Below are 27,186 nucleotides of genomic sequence, written 5' to 3' on the forward strand. Positions count from 1 at the left end.
ATGTCAATCGGAGAAGTACGACTACAGCACTATCTTGCGGGACTAATGTGCCACATCCTGTACTCCAAGGCACAAATGCTAGGTGTAGTAGCTACGTAAGAATAAGTGAATGAATTCATTGTTATCGGATAATTTCAGCCCGTAGACATCATTGTGTTTCTCACTGCTAGTGCCATAGCTTTCATTGTTATTAAAAATCACAAAGGAAGTATTTTTATTTTGTATGCATTTTCTTCTGTAGTGTGCTGATAATATATTGCAATCCTGCTGCTTTCTCTACAGGTGGAGGAAGAGATTCAGTCCCTGAGGACTGTGCTGGCAACGAAGGTGGCCAGGTCCCAGGAGCTGAAACGCCAGCTAGGAATCAGCGTCTGGAAGGAGCTCAAGGATGACATGGAGCAGGGAATCAAGAACATCCAAGACACGGCTGCGTAAGTATCTTTCTGTTTCTGAAAAATAGTGGCTGGTGATGTTTTGAAAACTGTGTACACACTACCATGTGAAGGACAATGAAGCATCACAAATTTCATATTTTAAGAGGCACACTTTGAAGTGCCAGTATAGTAAAAGCATGATAATTCACATTTCATGTGACTGAAAAAGAGAGGTCCAAATTAAATGAATGCCAAATTATTGAAAGTATCAAGAAAAAAAAATGGACAAATGTCTGTTGCATCAGTACACTCATTTTCTTGATGAACGTATAGATACAGTGCTGATTTTGCATAAAAGCAGAGCAAAAGTTGCAATTATCATAACTCTTCAGCTTCATTCTCAATGTGACCACTGTGCCAGACTCCAGAGCCGTGTAAGGCTGAAGCACGCTCTGCATCCCTGTCTCAGTACGCGCCGCCACCACTACCATGTTCGTTTGACGATAGTGGTCTCTCAGGTGTAATGGCTGGCAAGTGATAGTTCATCCGTCACGATGTAACAGGTGCGGCTGAAAGCTCAGTCTTCACCAGCTTCCACCATGTTTGAGTTTTGCAACATTGCATGCACGTTGCATCAAGTTCAAATGAAGCTGGTGAGTGCCGAATCCGCATGTGGACGAAATCGCAGTCACTGACTGACAATGGTATCGATTCTGGCAGCGCCGCCTTGTTTCGCTCTTTTGCGTTGCACATTTCTGGTGCTTGGTGTGCTTCTAGGAACATCTTAATTAACAGGGTTGTGACCGAATTATGGAGTTCAATCTCTGCTTGCTAGTGAAGGCACACTGTCACCAGCTAAAGTTTGACGAGGTTATATCTTACGTCGACTTCACACATCCCACTTGCAATTCCATGCTTTGAAAAGAAAACCCTCTAGCATCTGAACAGTACCATGAACTTATTATAGTTCAGTTAAACCCCTTTATAAGAGGCATGCTCTGGGCAGCAATTCTTGTCTTTTATATGAAATGTTTCTTATAAGCAGGGGACCCCATAAGCATTTTGCTATCCGTTGTATTTTACTGTATGCGCACTGGTGTCTCTTGTACCCATTTGTCTCTTATATCAGTGTCTCTTATAAAGGGGTTCGACTGTAATTCACACCATGACATGTCAACACAATGACACGCATTGGTAAAGAAGGCCCATCACCTTTTCATTGGAGTCCTGTAACTGACAAATGGATGCCTGTGCACCCTGCTTTAATACTTTCAGATGTGCCACCAGTCTTTTTGACGTAGTTGTTCAGCTTTTTTGATGAAATAATTATTTATACGGGCTATGAGATGATGGACTTCTTGCTGCTTGAAACGTCCCGCATAGTGTGTGCCCTTATCCCAATTAAACCTGAGTCGTAGATAGACTCAGAATGAACAGTGAAATCCTCATAGTTAAAGCCTATAGTGCTGGGAAACGGGCCTGCATTTAGAGCCTATGTTACATTGCTGCAGTTTGCAATGTCAAACAAAAGCCAGCATTTGGTAAGTCAGAAAATACATGTGTATATGCACAGCATAGTGAACAGCTCTTTTTTTGTTTGAATTTGTATACCCTATTTTATGGAATACATATGGGCACTGCCGTCTTGGGCTGTTAAACCAATTTTTACTTATATTTGTATGTCATGACTTGAATTAATAAGGTAAAAAAATGTCAAATGCACCAACGAAACATTTTTCGTACGTATACATCTGCCTTAGCTCTGTTAATTTAGTTGTTCAAGATACAGAGCGGTTAGGTTCACAGCCTAATGGTGGCACCGATACCCATCCGTGAAGATGTTTATAGTCAGCGAACTTTCATTGACTTGAAGAAGGTTGGTGATGAGACGGAAGTTGAGCAAAGAGAAACAAACTTCGAGGTTTAATCGTCTGCTATATTTCATATTTCTCTCTCATGCTATTGCCTGATTGATGTGATCATGCCACCAACCAAAGAACATTTAGGTTTCACGCTCAGTTCCCTGTATGATGAAACCCTTGGCTGTGCAGCTCATCCACTACTGTTTGTGCTGCTAGCATGAGTGACCATATATAATCTTTTCTTTTTCTTATGGAAGCTGATATTCCCTAACAAAACACTTATGCTGAAACACATGCAGTGTTGTAGTGCAGCTTTGGGTATTCGTAGTTCGTCATGTACTACCATGTTGTGCTTGGGGTTGTAGTAGGCAAAAAAAAGTAAATTTTATCTTGGTATCATTCACTTGAATGGTATCGGAGCTGATCTGCTGCTTCATTACAGAAAGCACCTGTATGGATTGCTACTTCACATTCATTGTGATCCTCTTGCATATAACTGTCACATGATCAGTCAAGGCTAATTGCTGGGAGAATGACATTTTCAGATGTCTGTAGCTCTGCGCAGTTATCTCCAGCTATCTGGTCGTGGCTTATCATGTGGTCACTCATTTGAGAGGAAGTGTTCTGGCTCTTTTGTTGACTCAGGTTTAAAGATGTCAGTGGGAAATTGGTCGAATGGAATGCTGCTATCACAAGCGCTCCCATGTGAGTCTCTGCAACCATGCAATCGGTGACGATGCTTAGTCATCACTCCTGTATGTCATTGCTTGTGGGTCAAGTGCAAGAACTACAAGAACAAGGCTTCTCTGACAATACATGCACACTTATTAAAGGGGCCCTGCAATGTTTTTTTCATCTGCAATATGCACCGCTGAAGTGTGTAGCGATGAATTCAAAGATGTATGCAACAAGAATGATACAGATTAGCCTACGAAAACAGAAGCTATTTGTCTTCTAACTTCAAAAACCCGAGCACACAAAAAGAAGAAACATTTCACATTTCCCTCTGCCACTGAAGTCAAAGGTTGGTTCCAATCACGGCGTGCCTCTTATAGTAATATACTGCAAGTCTTATATCGTGGTGATTATTGCGTAGCGCTCATAGTGTTGATGTGGAATTATTTTCAAAATTTTATAGTTAAAAAGTGATGTCGTTTTTGTTGAGGAAGCATAAAAGTATTTTTAAAATTTTTAGCGCATGTAATGTAGCCTAGCCAAGAATGCATGAATATTACATGCAACTTGTCGTGTCAGGTTGGTCAAAACGCGCGGCCATTGTTATTGCCTCGGGATGAAGCATCGCCTCTGAGAGTAAAAATATAACTGTTGTGCAACGCTGTCGTCTAAAAATGAGTGATTTTTCTATCGAAATGAAGTTGTAACAGCCTCGTTTTTAGCATTGCCACCTGTAGAGCAATATCAGTGCATTCTAGATTTCCAGAAGAATCAATGAAAACAACACACTTAAATTGTGCTGCAGGGCCCCTTTAATGACAATCCTGATCCACCACATTTCACCAGCGGACAGGATTTCATGGATGTTGTGGAAGCATTGCCTTGTTCGAGAAGTTTCTGTACTTGGCTGCATCCGACTTATTTTCAGTGTCCTCGTCTACATGTTTTTGATGCTATGTGCTCATCTGTGCAACTGAAGTCCCGTGTTGTGGCTATCTTGTTCTATGCCTTTCAAACTCTTGTCCCCTTTCTCTTCTTACACGTTTTTTCACTTGCGTCTTAGGGAGTGGAACTGGACTTAGAGCTGTTCTTCGCTCGAAAGCTTTGCTAATGCACTGACCGCCCTTGCTTCTGATGTGCCTGTCTCATGCGTGCCCTCTCTTTTCCTTTGCATGTCTGTGCTCAGTCAAAATTTCCCGGGCCTCTTTAACTCTACCACGTACGTCAACCACTACTGCTGCTCTCTTTTTTCGCATGCATTACGTCGAACCTGCTTTACGTAATTTTGCATCGTTCTATGTATATCGGTGGCATATCTCTAGCGTGTAAAAAGTTGCCCTCATTATGCTGCTGTAAATGAAGTCTCTTCAATGAAGCTTTCACTGCATTGTCAATTAGTGTTTAATTTCAAACAGTGTTCACTTCAGGCAGTGTTGCAGGCTGGGAACACAGGAGTACACACGAATAGCCTGCCGTTACTAAAATATAGATGGTTAACTGCAAAGCATTGCAAAATTTTCTGAATCAATGTGTTTTGCTGTAGAATTGAAGTGCTATATTAGGAACTTGCTGCATATTTCCTTTCTTTATTACAAAATACACTGTGTTATCTTGCACTGACAGAACTAGCCGTAGTTTGTGTGGGCTAATGTTTCGTTTAGCCAGAGACAAATAGATGTTGATTCTAATCCAGGTGGAGTCAAAAACATGAGTTTGGTAATCTGGGTCGTGCTACACTTATGCAGTCATTTGATGAAATTCAAATCCATTTGGCATTGGTCGTAATTGGAACTGCTGCATAGGAAACTCTCTAAGTTCTTGAAAACAGTGCGAATTTGTGTTTTGAAATTCCTGGCCATGGTGGCAGCCTCAATGATGACAAAAAGGAAATTTAGAATTAGTTGCACATTTAAATACTCAAGGCAGTCAAAATCAATTTGTGTTTTTCTATGGTGTACCTCATTATCCTGTTGTTGCTTTGGCACATTAAGCTACCGATATTAATTAACTGAGTACGAGAAAGTCACATGGCTCTTTGACATCATTTGTGGTCACAAATCTTCGGCAAATTCAGTTAATATAACATGTCCAAGCCAAGCCTGAGCCCTCCCTGAAGAGTGCCATTGCTTAAGCACGTATAACTAGGGAAAGAAAACTTAAGAAAAAAAAAAAGCTTTGCATGTTTAGAAGACAAGTTCACAGAAGTTGGCACCCTTTCAAGTTAGGTGTGAAGTACAGGTTAAGTTCACTTGTGTTAGTCACTTGAGATCAACTTCTTTTTATATGTAATGGACCATAATTTTAATCTCATGCGCAGTTTCCCATTGAGTGCATTGCTTTTCCTAGGTGATAGTGCAAGTTACATTTGCCTTTGCACATTGTGAACGTTGTTAGGACACCGGGTTGTCATCAGATGCTTCCGTGGTATGAGAATAAGGTTTCAGTTTTGTGTCCAACATTCTTTCGACTATGTGCATTACATGAATTTCACTAAACTAAATCTTTCACTGACACCTTTTATTTCCCACTTGTGATGTATCTATGAATTCCTAAGACATACAAGACCAGCCTCTCTATGTTTGGGCTCATTAGCCATGTACCATTTCTCTTCCTAAAAAGGCATGCTACGAAAAGATCTTTTTAACACTCCGCATCGTGCAAAGAATACTTTGTAAATATAAATAATGAAGCATGCCTCTATGCACATCTGTCGCGTTCTTAAACATCTTACGGGCGTCTTACGTGTATCCTTCTCTTTCTTTCCCTTGAACTCCACTGCCTTGCAGTTACCAGAAGACCAGTGCTACTATCAAGACAGCCGGGGAGAAGACTACCACAGCTCTTGGAAGCCTCAGTGCCAGCGTCTCCAAGAAGCTGGGGGAGATGAAGTAATGCACCGTCTTCTACTTTAAATTTGCTTTTTTTTTTCCTTTATGTATATCTACTTCTGAAACACTGCAAAACAACTGCAGTAGAATTTGGTGGTACATTCGGCTGGACCCTACCTTGCTGCAGCTCGAACTGTAGCAATGCAGAGGCTGTCTTGATCCGAGAAAGTGTTGCTGAAGTGAACGCGTTATCCAGGGAGCCCCAAACTCTCCTCAGCTAGTTGCTTGCAGTTACAAAATCAAGTTTCCCAAGGGCTCATTATGGGATGGTATGGTGAAGAAAATGAGCAGTGAGGGGGGTGGGGGGCAGCAGGGGAGTCTCAACAAAATACCAGCTATTGTTGCTATTTGACAGGAGGCCTCATATATGGATAACCCCTGAACAGCATGCGATTTCACATTTCCAGAAACATATCAATGCTGATCTTGAGAATGACTGAAGTCTGGAAAGGTGGATGCCGATTCATGACAAAAATTCTTGTGACCACTTGCGCCTGCGTAGGTCACATACATACATACATACTTTATATGTGTAAAAGAAAAAAAAAAACAAACTAAACAGTCTTGTCCAGGTCAGGCTGGTTGCGGAAGGTCCGCAGGCTGCGTGTTTGAGACACCTTGTGTAGACGCTAGCTAGAGCAGTCAGAGGCTGGAAAAGAAAGCACGTTGGCACGAATCTCGCAATCGAATATGAAGCGCATGTTCAGAGGCTGTTGCTGTGACAAAAGCCGCTACGTCGCTATAGCTTTTTTTATAATGTCACTCGCTCTCCCAGGTCAAAGAGATAGAACATGCCAATTTGTTCAGAGTGCACGATTTTAACCTGCCAAATGTAATGTGTGCCACTAGAGCACTCTGGAGCACTTAGGAGTGACTTGCCAAATGTACCATTCATAAATGCGAATCACTTAAGCTGAAACCACTGCACTGAAGCTCATTTGTCATGTTAGTTGAGCATAATGTGAAAAATTAGACATTAATCGGAATGACGATAAAGCTTGTGACATTCCAACAAGTAGAGTTGACTTTGAAATCCCTAAAGAATTTCGTTATGTCTAGGAACTGAAAACTTTTCGTAGATCCTGTTTTTTATAGCAGTATTAAGAGCTGTGGCAGGTACACAAGCATGAAATAGATATTTAATGCATAACGTGTAATAGTTAACTCAAGAATAAACTTTTTGCATGCTTTGCTGAATAAAGTGCCTTGTCATTTTCTCCGCTTTTTGTAAGAATGACCTGCCACATTTGCTTGATTCAGCGACTTTACAGCCATGTTAATGAGGTGTGTGGCATGTAGAGCCACTTCAGTACACACCTTTCCAAGTTAATGAAACTCATTACTGTTGCCATTAACTAATTAATAAGTAAATTTTTAGTGTGGTGAGTTGCTGTAATTATCAATGGAAAACATTAATCACATCTGCTATCTGCAGTGATAGATAGGTGACGTGCAAAATTTATTGTTAAGCATTTTTGCATTTGGTTCTATATGCATACGATTACCCTACACAAAATGGTTATCCATAAGCTTGAGCTTCATGTATGCTGTCCCATGGTACAAGCTCGCTTATATATAGAACTATTCACAAGAGAGAAAAATTGCGGCCATGCAGGGCTGCGCATGAGAGTACAATGGCTGACATCACCGCCTCGGTAGTGCATTTTAGGGGGGGGGGGGTCACGCCTATTTAGTGCGGGCTGGAGAGGACTTGGGCAGCACCCAAGGAGCAGCCGTTTGTAAAAAAGTCTATACTTCTGCACACACGTGGTTCACAGTTTGAGTATGTAGGAGCGAATGCCTGCAAACCCACGTGACAGACTGATTTATTGGAGAATGTGGAGAGCCATGTACCTAGACTGTGTTGTGTGTCAATTTTCACTTGCTGAAATTTGTCATATGAAGCACTTTGTGTTTACTTTTTCCTCGTGCGAATTTGAAACTGCAGCAAAGCGAACAGATTAGTGGCTTTGAACAGCATTTCCAAATGCTGTCAAGCTTGGTAAATAGCAATGTCTGCTGTGATATGTAGTGGGGATTGAGAACATGCTAGTGCATATCTGCTTGTTTATTTATGTGCCTACAGTGCCTTTCGAGCATTATTTCAGGGTCTTAAGAACGAGGTAATACTTTTCATGATAATGCAGAAATTACATCATGTAAAAAACACAAAAATCTTGATAATGTATAATCAGAATGACAACTTATTTCCAAGGTCATCTCGTCTTTGCTAGGTAGTTGTGGGTACTATGTCAAGTGTAGTAGCTTGTACACACTGGCAAGTGTATGTGGAGTCATGGACTCATTCTCTACCACTGTTAAGTTGGAGTTTAAACAGTAGTATGAAAGCAGGTGTGACAAGATGTTAGCACTATCTGCTACATTCTAGCATCTTTTCATCTTTGAATGCAACTTCCAGTATCCTTTTAGACCTGTACAGTAGTCTCGTGAAGTTTGCTTGTGAAATTTTACAAATCGTCTAGCAACAAGCACTTTTTTGTAAATTACAAATGGCCGGCATTGAAGTGTCGACAGGACGCTTAAGCGATCTTTGGTTGAGCTTTCTCGTTTATGGCAAACTCGTGCAGTCTCCAGGAAGCACTCATCTGAATCTTTTGGGAAGCTTTTGTGTGGCAGTGGACAGCGACAGTAGACGCTCATTAAATGGAACCTAAAGGCAATCGGGAAAACCTGTTCTATTTACTGAGAGATAAACAGGGAGCAGAATTTGGTACCATTCATGTTAAACTCAATTGTTCCACTTATGCAGCCATTGCCTTTAAAGGGCCCGTAAACCACCTCCGATATTTTTTCAAGCATTTCAAATAAACGCGAGAAACGTGTGCAGAATGCCGTCGCATTCAATGATTCTGCACGTGGCAGCGCTACGAGCCGCCGGCACGCCACAAATTTCCAAGACACAATCCCTTCTCCTTTCTGGTCCTTTTGGGCCTCCACGTGACGGGCTGTGCCAAATTTCTGACTCACCGGGCTAAATATACCAAATATGTTGTGACTGATCGAGCAAGAGCCTACGACTTCCAGTCAGTCTGCAAGCAGCTGCCTGCACTGTTGTTGTTTATCATGTTGCCCGCATGCGTGTAACACGTGCGGGCCGGAGTGTGTCCCCGCAAGGGTCCATCGCATTGCCAATCCATTGAAGGTATGCGTGCAATGTAGGTTTCATACCGGTACGATTACGGCAGCCATGGTTTGCCAACAAGCACACAACTGACGGAGTCGCCGGCCAAGTGGGCAGTGTTTCAAGCAGGGGGTCAACGTATGCCACGCGAGATTGGGGGGGGGGGGGGGGCATGGGAGGGGCGCTCTGCAAGAGGGTATAGTGGCATGGGAGAGGAAACCAGCGAAGGGAAGAAGTGCAGGAGAGAGTGAAGGTGTGGTCGTCACTGTTTCGATAATCAGACGCCTCTAACTCCGCTACTACTTCACCGTTTCGAAATATTCTCACGGCTCCGCGTTTGTCGTACACTCGTGCACAATTTCTCCACAAAATTTCGACCTCTGGGTGGTCTACGGGCCCTTCAAAGAGATTTACATTTACTGAGAGCCTAGTGTAGGCTAATGTTAAGAAAGGCATTTCAACATGAAGGGGAAGCGGATGCTTAAGTGACATGGCAAACGTGGTGGCACGTTCCATAGTCTGTGTTTACTGTTTCAGGAACTCCACTGCTTTCAAGTCAGTTGAAGAGAAGGTTGGTTCGGTCTACACCAATGTGAAGGTACGTAGTGAGAGAGAGACGCGGAATGTTGCATTTGCGCTGCTTCTCTCTTGACAGATTCTTCACTGTGATTTTTCAAGACAAATATTTTTTTGCCAGCTTTGCTGCTTATTTGTGCCTTGCCCCCTTTCGTTATGCTAGGTGTAATACCACAATGTCACTTGTATGCTTTCTTTTGTTGCAGGAGTCGATCTCTTGAGCCAAAGCATAGCTTGTTTTCGTAGGAACCTCGGGCACCAGCAACCCCTTCTTGAAGTCTAGATGACTGACTGTTCAATAGCTTACTTATAATTGCCCCCGCTTCCTCGCTGGCTGTATTGTTCTTCTGTTTTTTTTTCCCTCTTTTTTTTTTTCGTCTCTGCTTGATGCAGCTTGTAAATTTGTGTGGCTGCACTTAGTCCTTCCCCGAGTTCCTACACACTTGCAGGCATTGAGCGACTTGTTTGTTGCGAATTTCCCAGCATGGCGAAACTGTGAAGGCTCGTGCATTTTACCAAGCCACTGTGGCGATATTTTTCTTGCGCTTGGTGCTGCTTGTCTCCCTGTTTATTTTTTTTCTCTAACCTTGTTTTTTAATAAAGCCATGACCTGTCCTTTTTTTTGCTTCTTGTCTCGTGTTTGGGTCTCGATGTGTCTCTGCATGTCATCTAGTTTTATTAGTTATTGCATTTGAAATGGCTATTCTGGGAGGTCAGTGCAGTGCTGGCCCATGGAAAGCTAACATCAGATCACTAATGAAACACTTCGTGAAGCATTTTTGGCTCGCACTATAAATAGCACAAAGATGACGTAGCCTAATGCTTTCAGGGTCACATACTCTACAGCTGCTTTGATTACTGCTAAAATTTCTGCTTCCTTCCTTTCTTGCCTTGGAATGCGATTTGTTGGTAACCTAGTTGTATGGACAACATGTTTTTTTTTTTTTTAAACATAAAGGATGGATACAAGCTGCTTAAAGCTTGTGTATAGCTGTATGGGATCATTGGATTGGCAACATTCACTGCAGTTCTGTTTCTGAAATGTTGCTAGTGCAAATTTATGGCTGCATAGGATTTTCGTAGATGAGACCTCTAAAATTGACTAATGGTTTCATGGCCTGAATTATTTCACATACGGTCTCATATATTCAGTCACAGACCTAAATGGATAGAACTCTCATGGCTCATTTGCCGAATCTCTCTGGCGAAAAAAGTTTACTACGAGATCATTGCACAACCAAAAAAAGAAGAAAAGTTAAAGCCATCATTTCTTGTTAGTTCAGCAAAGAGATTGGTGGTTCACACAGGCATAGATGTTAGATTTACCTGTAGCAATTTCTCAATGCACATATCTCTGCGAATGCTTTACAGGAGGCCTTTTCATAACCCCTATATTTGTAATAGGGCTTGCTTATCCGACAGCTATGGTTCTTTAGTCTATACATTTATTACTTCCAGTTCCTTTCTATAGCTCACCACTATGCTATTGGCTGTAATAGTGTGCCTTCAAACTCTAAGAAGCAGTGCTGGTAAGGTCTCGTAACTTGCTGATTTATTGCAAGACACGAACTATGAATTTGACAGTATTGCTATCTAGCTTCATTCTTCACGTGGGTTTAAGTAAAAGCTGTTCCGAGCCATCAACATATTTGAATAAAATACAGCTATTACAGTACTGATAAAGCCAGCATGGTACAATGGTGCTGCTATTACTCATCTCCATCCATCATATAGAAAGGCATAGCCTATGTTTAAGTTACTCTTCTTTCTTTAGGTGGCTGTGGAAGATTTTTCATAATTTATACCTACAATCAAGTTTACCACCTATGGTATCGGTAGCGAAAGTTCTCCTGCCTTAGCATGTTGTCAGTATCACAAAATATGTTGGTTGTTGCACACTTAGTTTTTTTTTTAAGTATCAACAGCTTCTGGAATGTCGTAGCACTTAAAATTTATTATATACACAAGCCACAGATTTAGAAAGTGATGAACGAAGTTGTGAGTGCAGATATGTCAACTTTCTACACATCAGATCTTTCTCCTGATTGAAACTTTCTTAAAAAGGTAGTGTGTATGTGCACACAGGCGTTTTGTTTAATGAAATGCGTAATGATTAAGGCCCTATGGTGCGAAGTGCCTGCATGTGTGGTTTGCTCGTCTCCTGCACTTAACCGCTGCATTGGTGTTGCTAGATTAGCCTTCCAGCTGCATTGCAATGTTTTTGTTTCACATGAAGGACACATTTAAAAGTCAATGGGGAGAGAAGGTGGCATAGAATCGTCTCTAAGATTGCTGGCTGTGAAGCTGTATGTAGCTACACTGGTATTGTAGGCCACGCTGTACTGAGCAGAGTGGAAGTAATGAAGCACACTTGCAAACAGTGTGAACATACAGGCAGTTCTTCTCGATAGTGCCCGTAGAATTTGCCATATTTGGCATCAGTTTTTTGCTCATGAAAGCATTATTGTGTACAATCTACAACCCCCGTATTCAAAAACACTCCTCGACTTGAACTTGACTTACCACCGACTTGAATGCAGTACAAACGCGTTTCGAACATGCTGTCTTTAGGCAGTTCCAAGGTAGTACAAATACAGATGCGTTTCGAACGCGCTGCATTGAAGGCAGTTCAATTCAAGTTCAAGTCAAAGAGTGTTTCTGAATACGAGGGTAAGAAGTGGGACTTGGGAACAGTTTCCTGAAAGAACTTACTAACTGAAACTCATTAGCTGATAAATGTGGCACTTCAACCACCATGTGAATGATGGGCAGTGCATCGATTTGTCTGAACTCAATACCTGGCTTTGTCTATTTGTGATTAGATCACTTCCAGCCAAATATTGCATTGCAAGTGCTGCTCGTTGCAATGGTTGGTTCTGGATGTGTTCAGTAGGTGCTAAGGGCTCAGTGTTCTCTTAGGAGGTGCTACTAGGAAGTGTGTAAAAGATGAAGCCAAGTAATGCAAGTCTAGTATCTAAGCTGTCCTTTCATGATTCTTGAATAAATCTCAATGTGCACACACATTTGCAGAAAAGTGCAAAATGCGGAGCAATTTTATGATATAGTCTGCTCGTGATTTGAATGTTTGTTCAGTTTTAAGAACACGGGTGGCACAGCACTGAAGCTGCCTGTAAAACGTATCTTTGAATATGATGCGATCAAAAATGCCCAACGGGACTGGTTGTTTTCCTAAACTTGCTTTGCACCTCCCCTCTTTGCTCTTTTCTCCTCCTTTTCCCTCCACCTCGAACGACCCGCTGTCCATTTCCAGTCCAAGGTGTCGTCGCGAAGCAGCAGCGTCAACAGCTTTGAGGATGCACTCAACAGCCATCCAAGCAATACCTCAGTGTCAGCGACACCCACGACGACTCCCATTACTGAGGAAAAGAAGCCGCTTTCCTAAGAGTGGCTGGGTAATAATTATTCCGGACAGACTTTGGCATTCACCGTAATTTTTTTTTTTCCACTTAAAGAAAATCTCTTCCCAACGTGTATTTCTCTGCTTGCAGTCCCAATCCCTTGGTCCACGGAGAAAAGTGTATTAAAACAAAGCGGGCTTTGAGAAAACGCCCTTGCCATATCGAATGCTAACAAAAGCGGTTGTAAGTGGCAGCGGTGCAGCTCTTGGTGTGCTTACGGCCGATGGTCGTTCTCAATGCACATTCTCGATGCACATTCTTAATGGCAGCGGCAAATAGCAGCTTTACGTCCAGAGAACAGCGCGAGTGCCCGCTTGTTCCACCAGCAAAGCTTGTCAAGTAGTAAAACTGCAAGACGTCCAGTGTCATGCATCTAGGCATTGCCGCATGCGGTTTAATAAGCTTTCTCAACTTCCACACCTCGCGCGCACGATCTTGGGAATTGTCATGGGAGAAAGCGGGTGACCTAGTGTCCTTTTGCTCGTCCCTGAATTTAAATATATATATATATATATATATATATTTTTATGTGCACAGAGTGATTGATCGGAAAAAATGGATTGAAGGCGAAACATTTAAAAAAAAAAACATTCAGACTATTTACGATTTTCGTCTCCTTGTTTGCACATGTACGTACTTGTTTTTGCTTGTAGTATATCTGTGATTAATGAGTGCTCTAGCCACGTTTGTGGTATTTTCCGCGAGTGTGATGCACAAACCTCGGTGCAGTGTCGACTGGCGTGTAACCATTCCCGGTGGTACAATAGTTCTTAAGCTGCTGTGAGCTGGTGCAGAGGTGCCAACCAAAACTTCCTGTAATTACGGCATGAAACTATCTTTCAGCGAGAACTACAATTTAAAAATGGCCTGCTACAATGATGTTTGTTTCACATAAATAGAATGCAGTTTCAAATAGTGTGTAAATGAACGAGCTGAAGAAGCCTCAGTGTAAACTTTTGTTTGAAATAAGAGAAGATGCAAAGTGGAAAACTTGCAGAACTAGACAATATGAGTGCTGCGAATTGCCACCGTTAATGCTCGTTGGAAGCGATGCAAGAGGTAAAATATTAAATGCTAGTGCAGCTCGGTGAATCGGCTCGGCACCAGAATCTTGAGTGCAAGTTCACGCAAATAAGTCAAGTAAATTTTTTTTGCTAACATTATCCCAAGACTTGCTCAAAATTGTGCTTTTAACTGCCTTGATGATCTGGAAGTAGTCCTATTTTTTTATTCACATTGGATGGTTTCGTAGGGATGGTTTTATGTTTGAACATCCTTTTTAACCACAACTCCTTAAAAAAAATTGCAAAGCAGTGAGCATGTGTCAGTGCTTGGTGTAGGAGTTTTCTGTAATAGAGCAATTTTAGACAGAAGCATAGATTACTGGTGAACGGCATCTGCCAAATTTACTCTGGAAATGAAAAAATGTGAGGTTGTACTTACAGCAGCATAACAATTTGCAAAGGCTAGATACAATAGAAAATTGGAGAACAATGAAGTGTTTACAAATGGCATGTATGGAAAAGCATGACAAGAGGATGCCTGACCATTTTAACTTGTGCTTCCTGCAAAAGCATCTTTGCGGCCGAGTATTTTCATTTCAACAATGTGATTGATTACTGTCAGTTTAGAGCACAGGACATTTAATTACAAAATAACACCAGGAACTTCTGAGTAGCAACTCTGGAAACAGCAGTGGTCTTGATTCTCAATAGACTAATGAAGCAGAGATGTGCAAACATTGGATGGGGGACATCAAATATTGAAAGCACCTTGCACGGCAATCGTTGTGACCATGAAAGATGTATACGATTCATGCGACACTCCTGAACATTTACGTTGCAGTTGCAGTTCATGTCGAAAAATTATGGTACACACTATTTTGCTGGTTCCTTGATTTTTCCTATTTGTAACTGATGGTTTGGCTATACATACTTCGATTATTTCTTTATTTCTTATCACTGTTATATTTTGTGTACTCTTTACAGCTGTCATGTTTTTATTTGAAGTTTTTCTTCAATTACATGGCTGACTGTTAAATATTGTGTGTGTGTTAATGGTTAGGTGTCTTGTACTATATAGGTTCTTGTGAATCTGTCTTGTTAGAAATGCAAGCTGTAAATGAAGCTATGTTCTTGTAACGGTTTTTTTGTCGCTGCATATTTTTTTAATGGGGCGGGTGGGAAATGACGTAGCAGGGATGAGGAGAGCATGCGAGGACTGTGGAACGACTTGTCTGGCGCTTTTGGGCACGCTGTTTCTTTGCGTCATAAAACGAAAATGCGAAGGGCCAGCATTAGTGACCTTGCCAGATTTCAGTTTGGAATGCTTGTCAGAAGAAAAAATAAAATCTCCTTGGTGTATCCTTATAAATGTGGCTGCTTGTGTGTAGAAGAGCCCTAACGGCATTTTATATTGCTCTTTTATGTGTGTCTGTCATGCATTCAATTGAAGCCTTATTGCAAGCTCAAAGATTTGCCTTCAAGATATGTCAAACGAAATTTTGAAGCTGCTTATTGAAGATCATTATGTAGACAAAACACTTCTCTGAAAAACTGCACAAGCATTTTTTTGACTAAGTTTGTATGGCAGTGGTTGTAATAATTTACAAGAAACTGCTGTCAGCTACTGCTGTGAATTTTCCTATTTTTTTTCTGTTTGATTGACCATGTATATAATTCGTGGCTTTCAGCTTGTGAGCTGTGTATATAATTCGTGGCTTTCAGCTTGTGAGCTGACAATAACATTCTAGTAACTTTAAAAAAAGCCCATGCAGGTATTGCACCCATACGATACAAGCTGTCTCCTACCTTTGTTGATGCCACTTAGTTATCCTACTCATTTGTTGGAAATTGTGTTTACAGTAAAGCGTGTAGCATATAACATTGGAAAGTAGCCCTTGGAAAGGTCCTCTATGGTCTGCGTTGAAGTACATCAGTGTGCCTGTTCCATATATTTACATTATGCAGCTTGTGTGCAGCACGACAACACACTGCTGAAAACATTTGCTGAACTAAGAAACTATAGCCATGGTTGCTTAGAGACTACGGTGTTGTGTTGTTAAGCTCAAGGACTATGTTTGATTCTCAGTTATGAACACTGCTTTTCAATGGGAGCCAAATGAAAAAACAACCATTGGCATGAGCGAAAAACAACCGTTTGAGGTGCAAATTATGGTTCACTGTGTACGGGTGTCAGATTCACATAAGACTCGCAAACAGGTTCAAAATGACATGATATTGAAAAGCACTGAAAGTGATTGCATCCATCATACAAAATTTAGCTTTACCTGCGCTAGTTTAAATGTTATCAACATGGCCGAAAGTTCATATTGTCAAACGGTACATTGGTGAAATGGGAGAGCCTGTTAATAATGGTTGCAATGGTGATCGCACAAACACGGCAAGAAATTACTGAGAGCAGCGGCACATCATTTCAGTGTAGCAGGGCGTAACTTAGACGATATCAAACTTAACATACTACAGTCATACTTCCAGTGTGCAAGAGACAGAAAATATACTGAGTCATACCTTATTCGCAAGTTCAATACACCGCAGCCTGCAGGTAAAAACATTTCTAAGGGGGTCCTTGAAGCCATTCAACATGGTACCCACACAATGAAAATCAATCAGGAATTTTAAGCCTAGCATTAAGTGGTGCTTTTGACAACTGTAATTCAGTGAAATGCCTACCCCCCCCCCCCCTTCCTTTTCTAATTCACAGAATACCTCTTCTCTTTCACTCACACAATTCTTCACAGTGCTCCTCCTGCTCCCTGCATCTATAGTTTTTTTATTTCGGATTGGAGGAGAGGGTATGAAGCATATACACGATAGCACAAAGGAAATCCATTGTAGCCTTGAGGAAGACAAATTCACTTCTGCTCGAGCACAACCCGTGTTAACCAGATATTATCATCGCAAGCTCTCATCTTCCCCTTCCTTCTGTTTTTTATGTTCACATAACTTAAACTTAATTCTAAGTTCGTGTTCATAAACGCTCCTTGACTTGAACTTGACTTGCCACTGCTTTCAATGCCACACGTGTTCTGAACGCGCTGCTTTAGGCCAAGGCAGCACAAACGCATTTCAAGCGGGCTGCAGTGAAGGCGGTGACAAGTCAAGTTCAAGTCGAAGAGCGTTTGTGAATACGGGGGTAAGGTACTCAACATTGCATTAAAAAAAAATAGTGTTGTCTGTGAGCTTCAGCTATTGTAATTAGCATGTACTATTCTGCAGTCAAATCATGCTCATTTTGACAAAAAAAAAAACCGAATCATAGGCTCCGAATGTGTGCGAAATTAGTTCTTGGTTGTGTTGATTTCAAGAAGAGTAATACTTTTTGACTTTGGTTCTGGAACATAAAAGGTCAAACTACCCATTGAACATCGTAGTGCCTCACCAAAGTGATTGGCTACCATCATACACAGCACACTGAGGTCAAGTCAAGTTATATTTACTATCCAAAAAGTTCAATTCATCTGATGAAAGCTGTATTTTTGTTCTCCTTTGACCACAAGTTGACACAAGCAGCATAAACCAATTGTATACACAAGCCTAGCCACACCTAATGAAGGGGATATTGAGGTTCACATTTAAAAAAAAAAAAAAACACCTAGGTGGTCATAATTAATCTGCAGCGCCCTGCCAAGGCGTGTTTTTGGTACATGAAACTCGCAGAATTTAGTTTTTCTTCTGGCTAATGTTTCTGCACTTGACGTCCATTTCCTAAGGACTATCTAGCTGGGATTCACAGCACCTGTGTGCTTGCATAGACATAATTGTGATTTGAACGACCAAAGAGCTTCCACATTTAGGCATTGATAGATCCCCGACAAGTTCTTCTTTTCTGCAAGTTGATAAAAGGGAAGATCTGCTATGTTGAGATCGTATAGAGATGCCTTTCCTTTTTTGTTATTGTGTGTTCCAGAAACTTCCGTTCCCAAGTTTACTTTACGTAAAAGTCCATATCTGGCACTGGAATGGCACGCAAAGATTTGATCAAATATGCATGTTCTTTCAACTAAGGTGGCACACATACCAATAAGTGTGGTGCCATCAGACCTACACTTTCACCTATGTTCGGAGAGTGACTCATTGAATGAAGTGTATATACACATTGTGCAAGAAAATTTATTACAATTACTTTAGTAAGAAAAATTAAATTTCAATAGTTACAACTAACTGTTCACAAAAGTTGATTGATAAATTACTGAGAAATAATACATTTCTTTAACATTATTTTAGATGCAAAACAGCTCTTTGACTAGCCTGTGTAATGCTGTTTGTCCGTGTCTCCGTGCCAATGCGCTCTGCCACAGTTGTTAGAACGATGCCGAGTAGGTCAAATTGCAGCTGTGCGTTGAAGTCACTCTCTCCCTCACCCGCAGCAGCTTCCGGCTCCTTCCAAGACAGTTGTGTTGTTCCTCCGCCTGCTTGCAAGACACTTCTCTCTCTCTCTCTTCACCCTCTCCATCGCCACAACACTCGACCACACGTCCAGTGGAAACACTCTTTTGGCTTTTTGATCTGCGATGAAACTTACACGAAACCAGACCCACCTCCCATGTCTTTGCATTCCAAAAAAATGCTTACTCGAGTAAAGGCTGCATCGAGTTTCGCTTCAAAACATTCTTCCACCATCTGCGTTGACGCCCGTTTCAGCCAGGTGAACTGCATTCCCCCCACTGATGCTTCGCATTTCATCATGGTTCCCTTCAGAGAAATGGCCCATAATATTTTCTTTCCAATTTTATGTGCCAGGCATTTCTTGCCTACTCATACATGAGAAGTCATTTCTAGCATGATCTTGCTCAAATAAAATAGCTCACACTCTGAAACATCAACTTTGTTAGTGCTGCGTATCGTACCATGGGCTTCATGCCCGAAAGCATTATTTTAATTGTGTTACCTGTGGGGGTGTAAAGTGTGCTTCAAGTTAAACCATATATCACACGAAATGTAAGATATAAAGGTGCAGAAGCGCTGTGTCACTTATGTAGCACTTCATATACATTTCTCGCAAGGCATACAGGCACACTAGCATAGTGACAGGTGTTGCATGTTTGTTAATGTCCTTCGATAATGCAAGTACCAGGCAACATATGGCGAAATTGTAGCACAATGTTTGGTAGCTGTTGAATGAACCTGGAAAATCCCTGGGATCCCATGCCAGATTCCCAATGCAGTGGCAATAGTACAGGCTGCACGACCTGTCCCTTGAATGACAAGGCAAGTTCAAAGTGCCAAGGTTCACCCCCTACAAAGCGTTGGCGTAAATCGAGCTAGCATGTTTCATAGCTGTGGACACGATACTGTAGTTTGCATCAAGGTACAAATGATGGATACGACATGTAACATCACCAGCTTGTCTTGCTAATGAAGAAATGGTCAAAAATTGTGGAATAATTATTGAAGATGTCGCTGGTGTCGTTACAACAAGTGGACCTGATTTGTCTTAGTCAAGGCAGCTGCTGCCATCCTTAGAATTGGTCCACCTTGCTCACTCTTCCCTAACTTCAAAAGTAGAGGAGAAGAAGAGAAAGTATGTGCATAGGAAGAAGATAAAAGAAAACGGAGGCGTGTGCTATTGAGGTAGGCTGGTCTGTAAAATGGAGGTTGGGTGTTGCAATTAAGGTACGAACAAAAGCCAGATAGAAAGAAAGCAAAGCATTAAAAGTGTGCAAGGTAAACGGTCCCTACCAGTTTTTTTCAGTTTGACAGGTGAAATGGAGGCAAGAGTAAAAACTACACTAAGCATTGGAGAGTTTAAAGAAAGTAATTGTAAGAATACCAAGGAAACTTGATTACAGTTAATCGAGTACATAAAGGTCTGACATATGCTAGCTTGCCTTTATTATAAATGACACCGAGATCTGACTGCTTGCAAGCATCCCACAACTCACGGTTGCTTTGTGTAGCAGCACACAGAAATGCCCAGTGCATTCAAAATTTTTGTCGAAGTAGCATATTGCTAGGTGCCGTGATGGCCCGTGTCAGCAAATTATCACAGTCTTTCGCAAGTGTTCCCCTTTGGGGCTATTGGTTCATGGTTCAAGTCAACGCAATGTAGCATGACTGGATAGGCACAGAAAAAAAACTTTATCCACTTGCAGCAATACTTTCAACCACAGTTTTACTTTTGCACGTATACTATAAGTATAACCAGGCAAACAAGAGAAAATGTCACAATAAAATCATTTAAAGGTATACATCAAAGAAACGATGGCATAATCACAACCTACCTAAATTTGTTTTCCTGATAATGCGAGAGAAAACGTGCTCAGAAACTTTCAATTTTCAATATAAAAAAAAAAAACCACAGCATATCCACGGAGTGAATGATTATGCGTGCCGTGAAGCTTCGAAGGGTTTTATCGACAAACCATGAATCATTCACTGGCCGTGTCTGTTTGTATGTCCGTCTGTGCGTCCATCTAGTGAACACTCCAAGTACCGCCATCTCGCATCTTTTCATCATTAGAGTTACTGTATATGCTATCCTTAGGTAGCAGAGTCGTGCCACTGTTTTCCGGGCGCCGCTCACCAGGCTTTTGATGATTTCAGCAATGCTATTGATTGCGTGCCATCACGTGGTCATAGGTGGTTCAAATGCACTGCGGAGAAACCAACACTACGCAGCCATCGTCGATGCTTCACAGTGTTACGAACGCGCTGGCGCCCTTTGCACAGACACCACGTCCGTCCTTCACCGACACTGGACGCGTCCCACAGAGACGCTGGACGCGTCTCAATGGCGGTGCTCCCATCTGCTCCTTCAGCGTCTCAACGCCTGTACACGGCCGGCACATTTAGCGTCGGAGGCCTCCTCGTCCTCGCTCTGTACATACGTTGTAAAAATAATTTTTTTGTTTTGTTCTGGCTGCATTTTGCCTTACTACAGCCTGGATGCTCCCTGCCCAGTGTTGGCCCTCATAAAAAATAAAAAGAAAGCGAAAAAGTAAAGCAAGCAACGCTAGTGCTCCGAAACGTGAGTGCTGCTCTTACGCCAGCGGTGAGCGGCTTTCCCGCGAAACTTTTGAACCCAAGATGACGTGCGTACTTTGGCGCAACTCTGCTATCTAAAAGTAGCATAAACAGTAACTCTATATGTCATATACACGTACCGCCACCTAGTGGCCATTCGAAGGACTAATACGAGAGGTGGCTACTACATACAGAAGACACAAGACCCACGCCTTAAGGTGCTTCGCCCCTGAAATCTTCAAGAAGTCTACTTTAAACCAGATTACCTGATGTACATGCTGGTGCTATAGTGAAATGCTGTTGGACACATATAGGTTCTTTGTTGATTTGTTTTATTATGTGGTTACACGTATCGCATGCATGTGAAATTAAAGAAAAAATTGGTAGTTGTAAATAGCTCTGTCCTCATCCAGTCGTGCTGCACTGTGTTATCATGAACACTAACCAACAGGCTGCCCGCATCCCTTAGTCAGTTTATAGGTTGCCACAGCAACACTCGGGCAGCACACCTGGTTTCATGATTGAGTCATGAAAGTGGTTCTTAAGTGGTGTTATATTATAAGTTGTCAACAAAGTATTTTCAGCGACACGAAAAGGTGCCTGACTACACCACAGCAACCACCCACTTTGCTCGTCACGACTACTTAATACTGATCTCTGCACTCCATCCCAAGATGCGTGTGCCTACCAGCTGCTGAAAAGCATGTTTTACTTGAAAGTTTCACGTGTTTGTAGATGTGTAGCCCACCATAAAAGTTGAAAGTTGGTGACACTACAGCCGACCATCTAGACAGACAATGTGGGTAGGGTCTGTCAGGACTTATTTGTGCACTTTTCGAATCGCAGCACACTAAGAGACTCTGCTCCACATCGCCTAGCAATAACGCATCTTCCCTGCAGGCCGTGTGTAGACATCAATTTGCAGACATCATCTGAAAGAAGAAAAAACTCGCTATAAAAGAATCTGTACAAGAAGCGGAAATTGTTAAAATGCCAACACTTGACGGAGAGGCTTACCAGGGTCATTCTCCTTGATTACTAGTAAAAAATACAAGCCACGGTCGCTCAGTATTTGAGAAACGTAGGGAGCCAGCCTGTCCATGACCTCGCGACCTTTTATGCCACCAGCCCAGGATCGAGTGAGCAGCTGATCGCCTTGCACCTACAGGAAAACAGAATGTTAACTATAATGCATACATGCCAGCATCGCTACTTGGTTTTGGCAATAATGCTATATACTGTGTAACTGTCTACTGTTCACAACATTTGTGACCTGTGCTTCGGGTATCTCAAGTGTAAATATGAATGGTACGCACACAACACACACGAGCAGTTTTAAAATTGTTTTTTAAGTGAGATAATAGGAGACAATAGTCAACGTTTCGTGTCTCAAAACCAAAATGTGATTATTTGAGATGCCGTAGTGGAAAATTCCAGAAATTTTGACCTCCTAATGTTATTTGATGTACACCTAAATCTAAGTAAACGAATCTCTAGCACGGCGACCACATTCTATTCTATCAAACAGGTGGAAAGGAGAGCAAGGGGGAGCAGTGGATCAAGCAAAAATAAGAAAATTAACATAATAATATGTCACATATAAGACACTCATGGCAATAATTCTATAGTAAGGTCCTGCTTGGTCAGGGTCGAGAATCTGTTCTGCCTTTAAATTAAGTACTTCTTCCTCCATCGGATATACCGCAATAATAAATGCATGCTATATCACAGCAGTGATGCTGAAAAATTCGTTGTTAGCGAGTTCAATAACATTAAACAAGGGATTTCATAAAAGAAGTAGTTTTTTTTTTTTTCGCGACTACGTACACCTCAGCAAAAATCATGACACTTAATTTTTGTAAATCGAACTTATTACCTCTTTAGACGGCGTTACGACGTACGGCGGATTAAAAATCAGGAGGTCCACTCGGTTGCGAAGGCGGTCCGCAAGACATTCTACCTGGTAAAACACGGGCATGGTCGCAAGCAATGTCACAGATTGCCCTGTAGCTGGCATGCTCGACAATAACATTTTAGTTTTACAAGCGGAGGAACTGCTTACGAGATCGTTAACAACGACATCAACATCAGCTCCGTTTCTCTCACAGGTCCTTTTGGTCATGGCCGCTGCATTTTCATTTATGTCAGTTGCTCTGTAAATCAGCGTTCGGTGGTTTCAGTTAAAGTGAACAGGCTTTTACAGACCAAATATATGCACTTACATAAAGCAACAAGTCCGGCCTAACGCTTTCGCTATTGCTGCAGTAACAATCCCTGAACCGGAGCCAACTTCAACGCATAGTGATGGCCTGGAAACCGGAGAAAACCACGTTTCGAAACATGCGACGTATATTCGGTCATCGTTACCTCCTCCTGGCGATCTCTGGAAGCTCCTTTTCGAGAGCATCGATTAAGAGAAAACTGTCTTCCGCAGGCTCGTACACGGTGGCTGCTTCGCTTTCACTGAAGGAACTGATGATCGGCGTTTCCATTGGAGGAATCTACATGAGACACTGACATGAGAGGAGTTTGTTTTCACCACGTTAACCACGTTTCGACGCCCCAATTTGTTTACGTCAGAGTACGCAGCACACTTTCCAGAAGCGGCTAAATTTGGCGGCTAAATTTGGCGGCAAGCTTGTTTATGATTTTGCGCAACTGACGCACAACTGACGGAACGTGGTGCTGCGAGCGCTCTCTGTTTGACGTCACTGTTTTTGTCGTCTGCTGCGTGGCTACGTTGAGGCTGCAGGCTATCCCTACGCGTCGTTGGCCCTTATTTCTTGGTCTTCGTCTTTGATTTCTTTGTCTTCGTCTTTGGCTAGCGTAAAATGAAGGTATTCGTCATTTGTCGATATTGGCAATATTGGCCACTCGCTGCAAGTGTGTGGCCGAAAGAGGAATACAAGAGAGAAGTACAGTTGAATACGTGCAAGAGAGAAATACAATCGACAGGGAAGAGTTCTCACACAATGCGGCTTCATATATATCAAGGCAGTGATCTAATTATCTTTACGTATCTTCTGCGCTAGCTTTTGTTTTCTCTTTGCGGCATTCTTGATACCCTAGTTTATGCATGCGCTTAGGAGGCAAGCTAAAACTCTACCTACTGTGCTCGATATCGCAGTGGCATTTTTCTTTTTTTCGTGATAAGACTGCCCAGATTCAGCTTGGTTAATACTTTCTCTAGGAGCAGCGAAATGCTGCTTATTATCATGATCGATGTTGCCACTATGCCCATCCCAAGGGCGGATTATGTTATCTTAGAACAATAAAGTGGAGTTTATCGCCAGGCACAGTTCGCATAAATGACGCCGTTGCGTATCACTATTCAGCTGATTAACCTATGCTGCGGGTATCGTTTGATCTCGAGGACCTCTAATCTCGTCTTCATTGCTCACGCGAAACAAATCGTATTTTTATTTCTAGCCTCATCTCATCTCTTTAGAAGATAATGGATGTGAGAAAGGGATTGCGCTAGTCGTGCTTTCGACTTTGGAAGAAATCTGGGTATTGCGCATACTTTTGCGCACATATATTATTTAACCTCCCCTGCGTTTTTATTAAACGTTTTCTTTTTGCCCCGCCGCGGTGGTCTGGATTTCCGATGGTGACGGAAATGTTGTAGGGGGCTCAGATTTGGGTGCACATTAAAGAACCCCAAATGGTCGCAAATTCCGGAGTCCTCCACTACGCCGTCTCTCATAATGATATGGTGGTTTTGGGACGTTAAACGCCGCATATCAATCAATAAATTAAATGTTTTCTTTACGCGAATAACTCGTCATTTCTGTACACGGAACGCGTTGGGACACGAGTATTAGCAGTGATGAAAAACTTCCGGACGGCGCATATTCCAACTTTAAACTGACCTCTTTATTCTTATCTGCTCACTTTCCTCTTCCTTCCTTTCACTGCCTGGTGAGTGAGTTAAGTGGGTGAAGGGAGGATCGGTTAGAAGAGGAGGACTGCCACTCCTCCTTCTAGCCTGTTGTACACGTTCGAGGTTTCTCAATTCGAGAACGAGTTCCCGTTAAAATTCTTTAAATGCGAAAGAAACTCGTTACAGTTACATTTTCGTTACGTTAACGTTACTTCAGATTTTTTTTAATAAATACAGAGTGTCACCTAATCCTGGGGCAGAATAACATCTGAAATTCAAAGTTCACATTGAACTATACACATATCATGTGAATTTAATAACGCCGACAGCAGGTTATGTGTAAGTAAAATGAATCTAAAAAAAAAATAAACGCCCCTTAGACGAATATTTTAGAGACCACCAGCCCTACTACAGCCGTGTATAACTGCAATTTTTCGGGCTCTTCTATTTCAGGTCGAATACATGTGGCACTTTCCACGTCGGTCATCAAACTCGCGGCCAAGATACATCGCTTCAAGTATTCAAACATAAATCTCCATCAATTCATCAATATAATTAAATTCATTGAACAGCAAACGGTATTGAAAACGACAATGCCCAGCCATTTAGTGGGTGCCGATTCAATATTTCTATGTGAGTAGAAAATAAAATAATGTCCTGGATACACGCTTGCTACTTTTGTCTTGTAAATTCCCCTGTTCGCATTCAAAGAACACATTTATGTATTTTTTTGTCCTTCTATCTTTTTCTCTCTTTCTTCACGTTCGTTCCCTATATTTTTCTTTTTATGTTTCTTTATAAATCTTCGTTTGCCCGTCTTTCTCTCTCTCTCTGGCCTTCTATCCTTTTGTATTTCATTCATTTCTTTCTATTTCTTTTTTTCCCTTTCATCTCTTTTTCTCTCTACCTCTATACTCGTTCTCGTCTCCTCCTCACCCTCAATTCGCTTTAACAACCCCCATGATATACTATACTAATAAAAGATACATTCTCTTGTAGCGCGAGAGCGTGCTGCACAAAAAAAAAAAACGCGCAATTTTTTAATCATCCCACTTAATTAGGATGGTCACTCAGCTAAGATGCGTAAACGAGCAAATTGAAAGTCAGCCAGAACGGTACTGGCATTGGTGAGCTGTTCATCTTTCATACTGCCGTTCTTATGTACAATTGAAAATGGCCGTCATTTGAGGTATTCGCTCTAGGTTGAGTCTCACCGCAGTGCCTCCCACCCAGCCCCTCCCCGTTGGTCGAATTTCAAAGAAAACAATCATCGCAGTCGATATAAAAAATTTTAAGGAAGTGAAGCGATTACGCGCCACTTGACCATCCTGCCTTGGTCCCCTGCTCTCCGGAGATAACAATGGCAAGTAAGCGGGATTTGCAACGCAACATCGGCAGTCCTCTGCTGCCATTACCACCAAAAGCCTGCATGATCACAATCATACCACTTTAATTATAAACTAGAGGAAATTAAAGAAGTCAGGCATAAGCTAGTTGGTGCGTTTCCATTATACAAATATGAAACATTGCTTAACACGCATGACCAAAAGAGTGTGGTACGCAAAAAAAAAGAAGTGTCCAAATAAGTTACTCGTTTACGCTAACAAAAAGGGCACACGCTACCGCCCTGCCTTACTTACAAAAAAAAAAAAAGAAAAAGACCTGTTCGTTTCCACCCCCCCCCCCCCAAAAAAAAAAGTGACGCACGTTACTTCGGCCCTTACAGGGTCATAATTCTGAATCAGATTGTCTTCGCTGCTGTAAGCTACAGTAACAATTTTATAAAGCTCCTATTTATGCTTCAAATAAAATTTCTAGTTCAAACAATAATTTAACTTGAAATACAGAGTTAACGAGAATAATTTGCACAGGTATGCCTTCATTCATTCATTCATTCATTCACAAAACTTTATTTGTGTCCTGAAGCCCGGTACCACCAGGCCGAGCTTTGCGGCGTCATCGTGGACCTTCTGGACTGCCCGTAGTTGGTCTTGATAAGACCTGCTTCACCGCACCATCGTCTGCCGGTAAAGCCATTGTTCTTCGGTGTGGGCGATAGTCGCGGGACAGCCCGCCGGCATGTGGGTGATCCCAATGATGCCATTGCACACGTCACACTTGCCTTGAATTTCACTGTCAGGGAGAATTTCAGGTAGAAAAAAAGAATGGCAGCATATCCACGGAGTGAATGATGGAGAGTGGGGCGAAGAATTCGTCCGTTCATTCGTTCTTGCTTCCGTCCATCCATGCGTCCGTCAGTGTGAACGTCCATGCGTCCATCAGCCCGTCCGTGCGTGCGTCTGTTCGTGCGTCCGTCCCTGCGTTCGTCCATGCAGCCGCCCCTGCGTCCGTTCATGCGTCCATCCATGCGTCTGTCTATGT

At 42.0% G+C, this 27,186-nt stretch overlaps 2 protein-coding genes across 7 annotated transcripts in view; one reads left to right on the top strand and one right to left on the bottom strand.

Annotated features, from left to right (window-relative positions):
* The window catches only part of LOC119170312 (tumor protein D54), a 30,488-nt gene extending 15,179 nt beyond the window's left edge, over positions 1–15,309 (top strand). For 2 of the 5 annotated variants that reach the window (XM_037421447.2, XM_037421443.2), the window contains exons 3-7: positions 283–431; positions 2,882–2,941; positions 5,698–5,799; positions 9,479–9,539; positions 12,789–15,309. In XM_037421447.2, the coding sequence (XP_037277344.1) occupies positions 283–431; positions 2,882–2,941; positions 5,698–5,799; positions 9,479–9,539; positions 12,789–12,920 (504 nt within the window). In that variant the 3' untranslated portion in view covers positions 12,921–15,309. Of the gene's footprint in view, positions 1–282; positions 432–2,881; positions 2,942–4,097; positions 4,131–5,697; positions 5,800–9,478; positions 9,540–9,723; positions 10,138–12,788 lie in introns of those variants that run through there. The other 3 variants (XM_037421444.2, XM_037421446.2, XM_037421445.2) reach the window with 3 other exon arrangements.
* Positions 15,310–18,673: 3,364 nt separating this feature from the next.
* On the bottom strand, positions 18,674–23,542 carry HemK2 (HemK methyltransferase 2). 2 transcript variants are annotated; one of them, XM_037421451.2, is made up of 6 exons: positions 23,289–23,542; positions 23,144–23,230; positions 22,984–23,074; positions 22,798–22,881; positions 21,939–22,083; positions 18,674–21,853 (listed from the first exon to the last, which is right to left on the bottom strand). In XM_037421451.2, the coding sequence occupies exons 1-6, from the start codon at positions 23,411–23,413 to the stop codon at positions 21,735–21,737; spliced, it is 651 nt and encodes a 216-aa protein (XP_037277348.1). In that variant the 5' UTR covers positions 23,414–23,542; the 3' UTR covers positions 18,674–21,734. The 2 variants fall into 2 exon arrangements, with proteins under 2 accessions (XP_037277348.1, XP_037277349.1); XM_037421452.2 differs by lacking the exon at positions 23,144–23,230 and having other exon boundaries at positions 23,289–23,508.
* Between the last annotated feature and the right edge of the window lie 3,644 nt (positions 23,543–27,186).

Source organism: Rhipicephalus microplus, chromosome 2 (genome assembly GCF_043290135.1).
Source record: "Rhipicephalus microplus isolate Deutch F79 chromosome 2, USDA_Rmic, whole genome shotgun sequence".
Taxonomy (NCBI): domain Eukaryota; kingdom Metazoa; phylum Arthropoda; class Arachnida; order Ixodida; family Ixodidae; genus Rhipicephalus; species Rhipicephalus microplus.

Bases quoted from the DNA above. Each gene is read 5' to 3' on its own strand.
- HemK2 (XM_037421451.2), bottom strand. From the start codon at position 23,413: ATGGAAACGCCGATCATCAGTTCCTTCAGTGAAAGCGAAGCAGCCACC. The intron at 23,231-23,288 runs GTAACGATGACC...TCCGGTTTCCAG, and splicing joins CCAGAGATCGCCAGGAGGAG to GCCATCACTATGCGTTGAAG. The intron at 22,882-22,983 runs GTAAGCAGTTCC...GTGTTTTACCAG, and splicing joins ATGTCGTTGTTAACGATCTC to GTAGAATGTCTTGCGGACCG.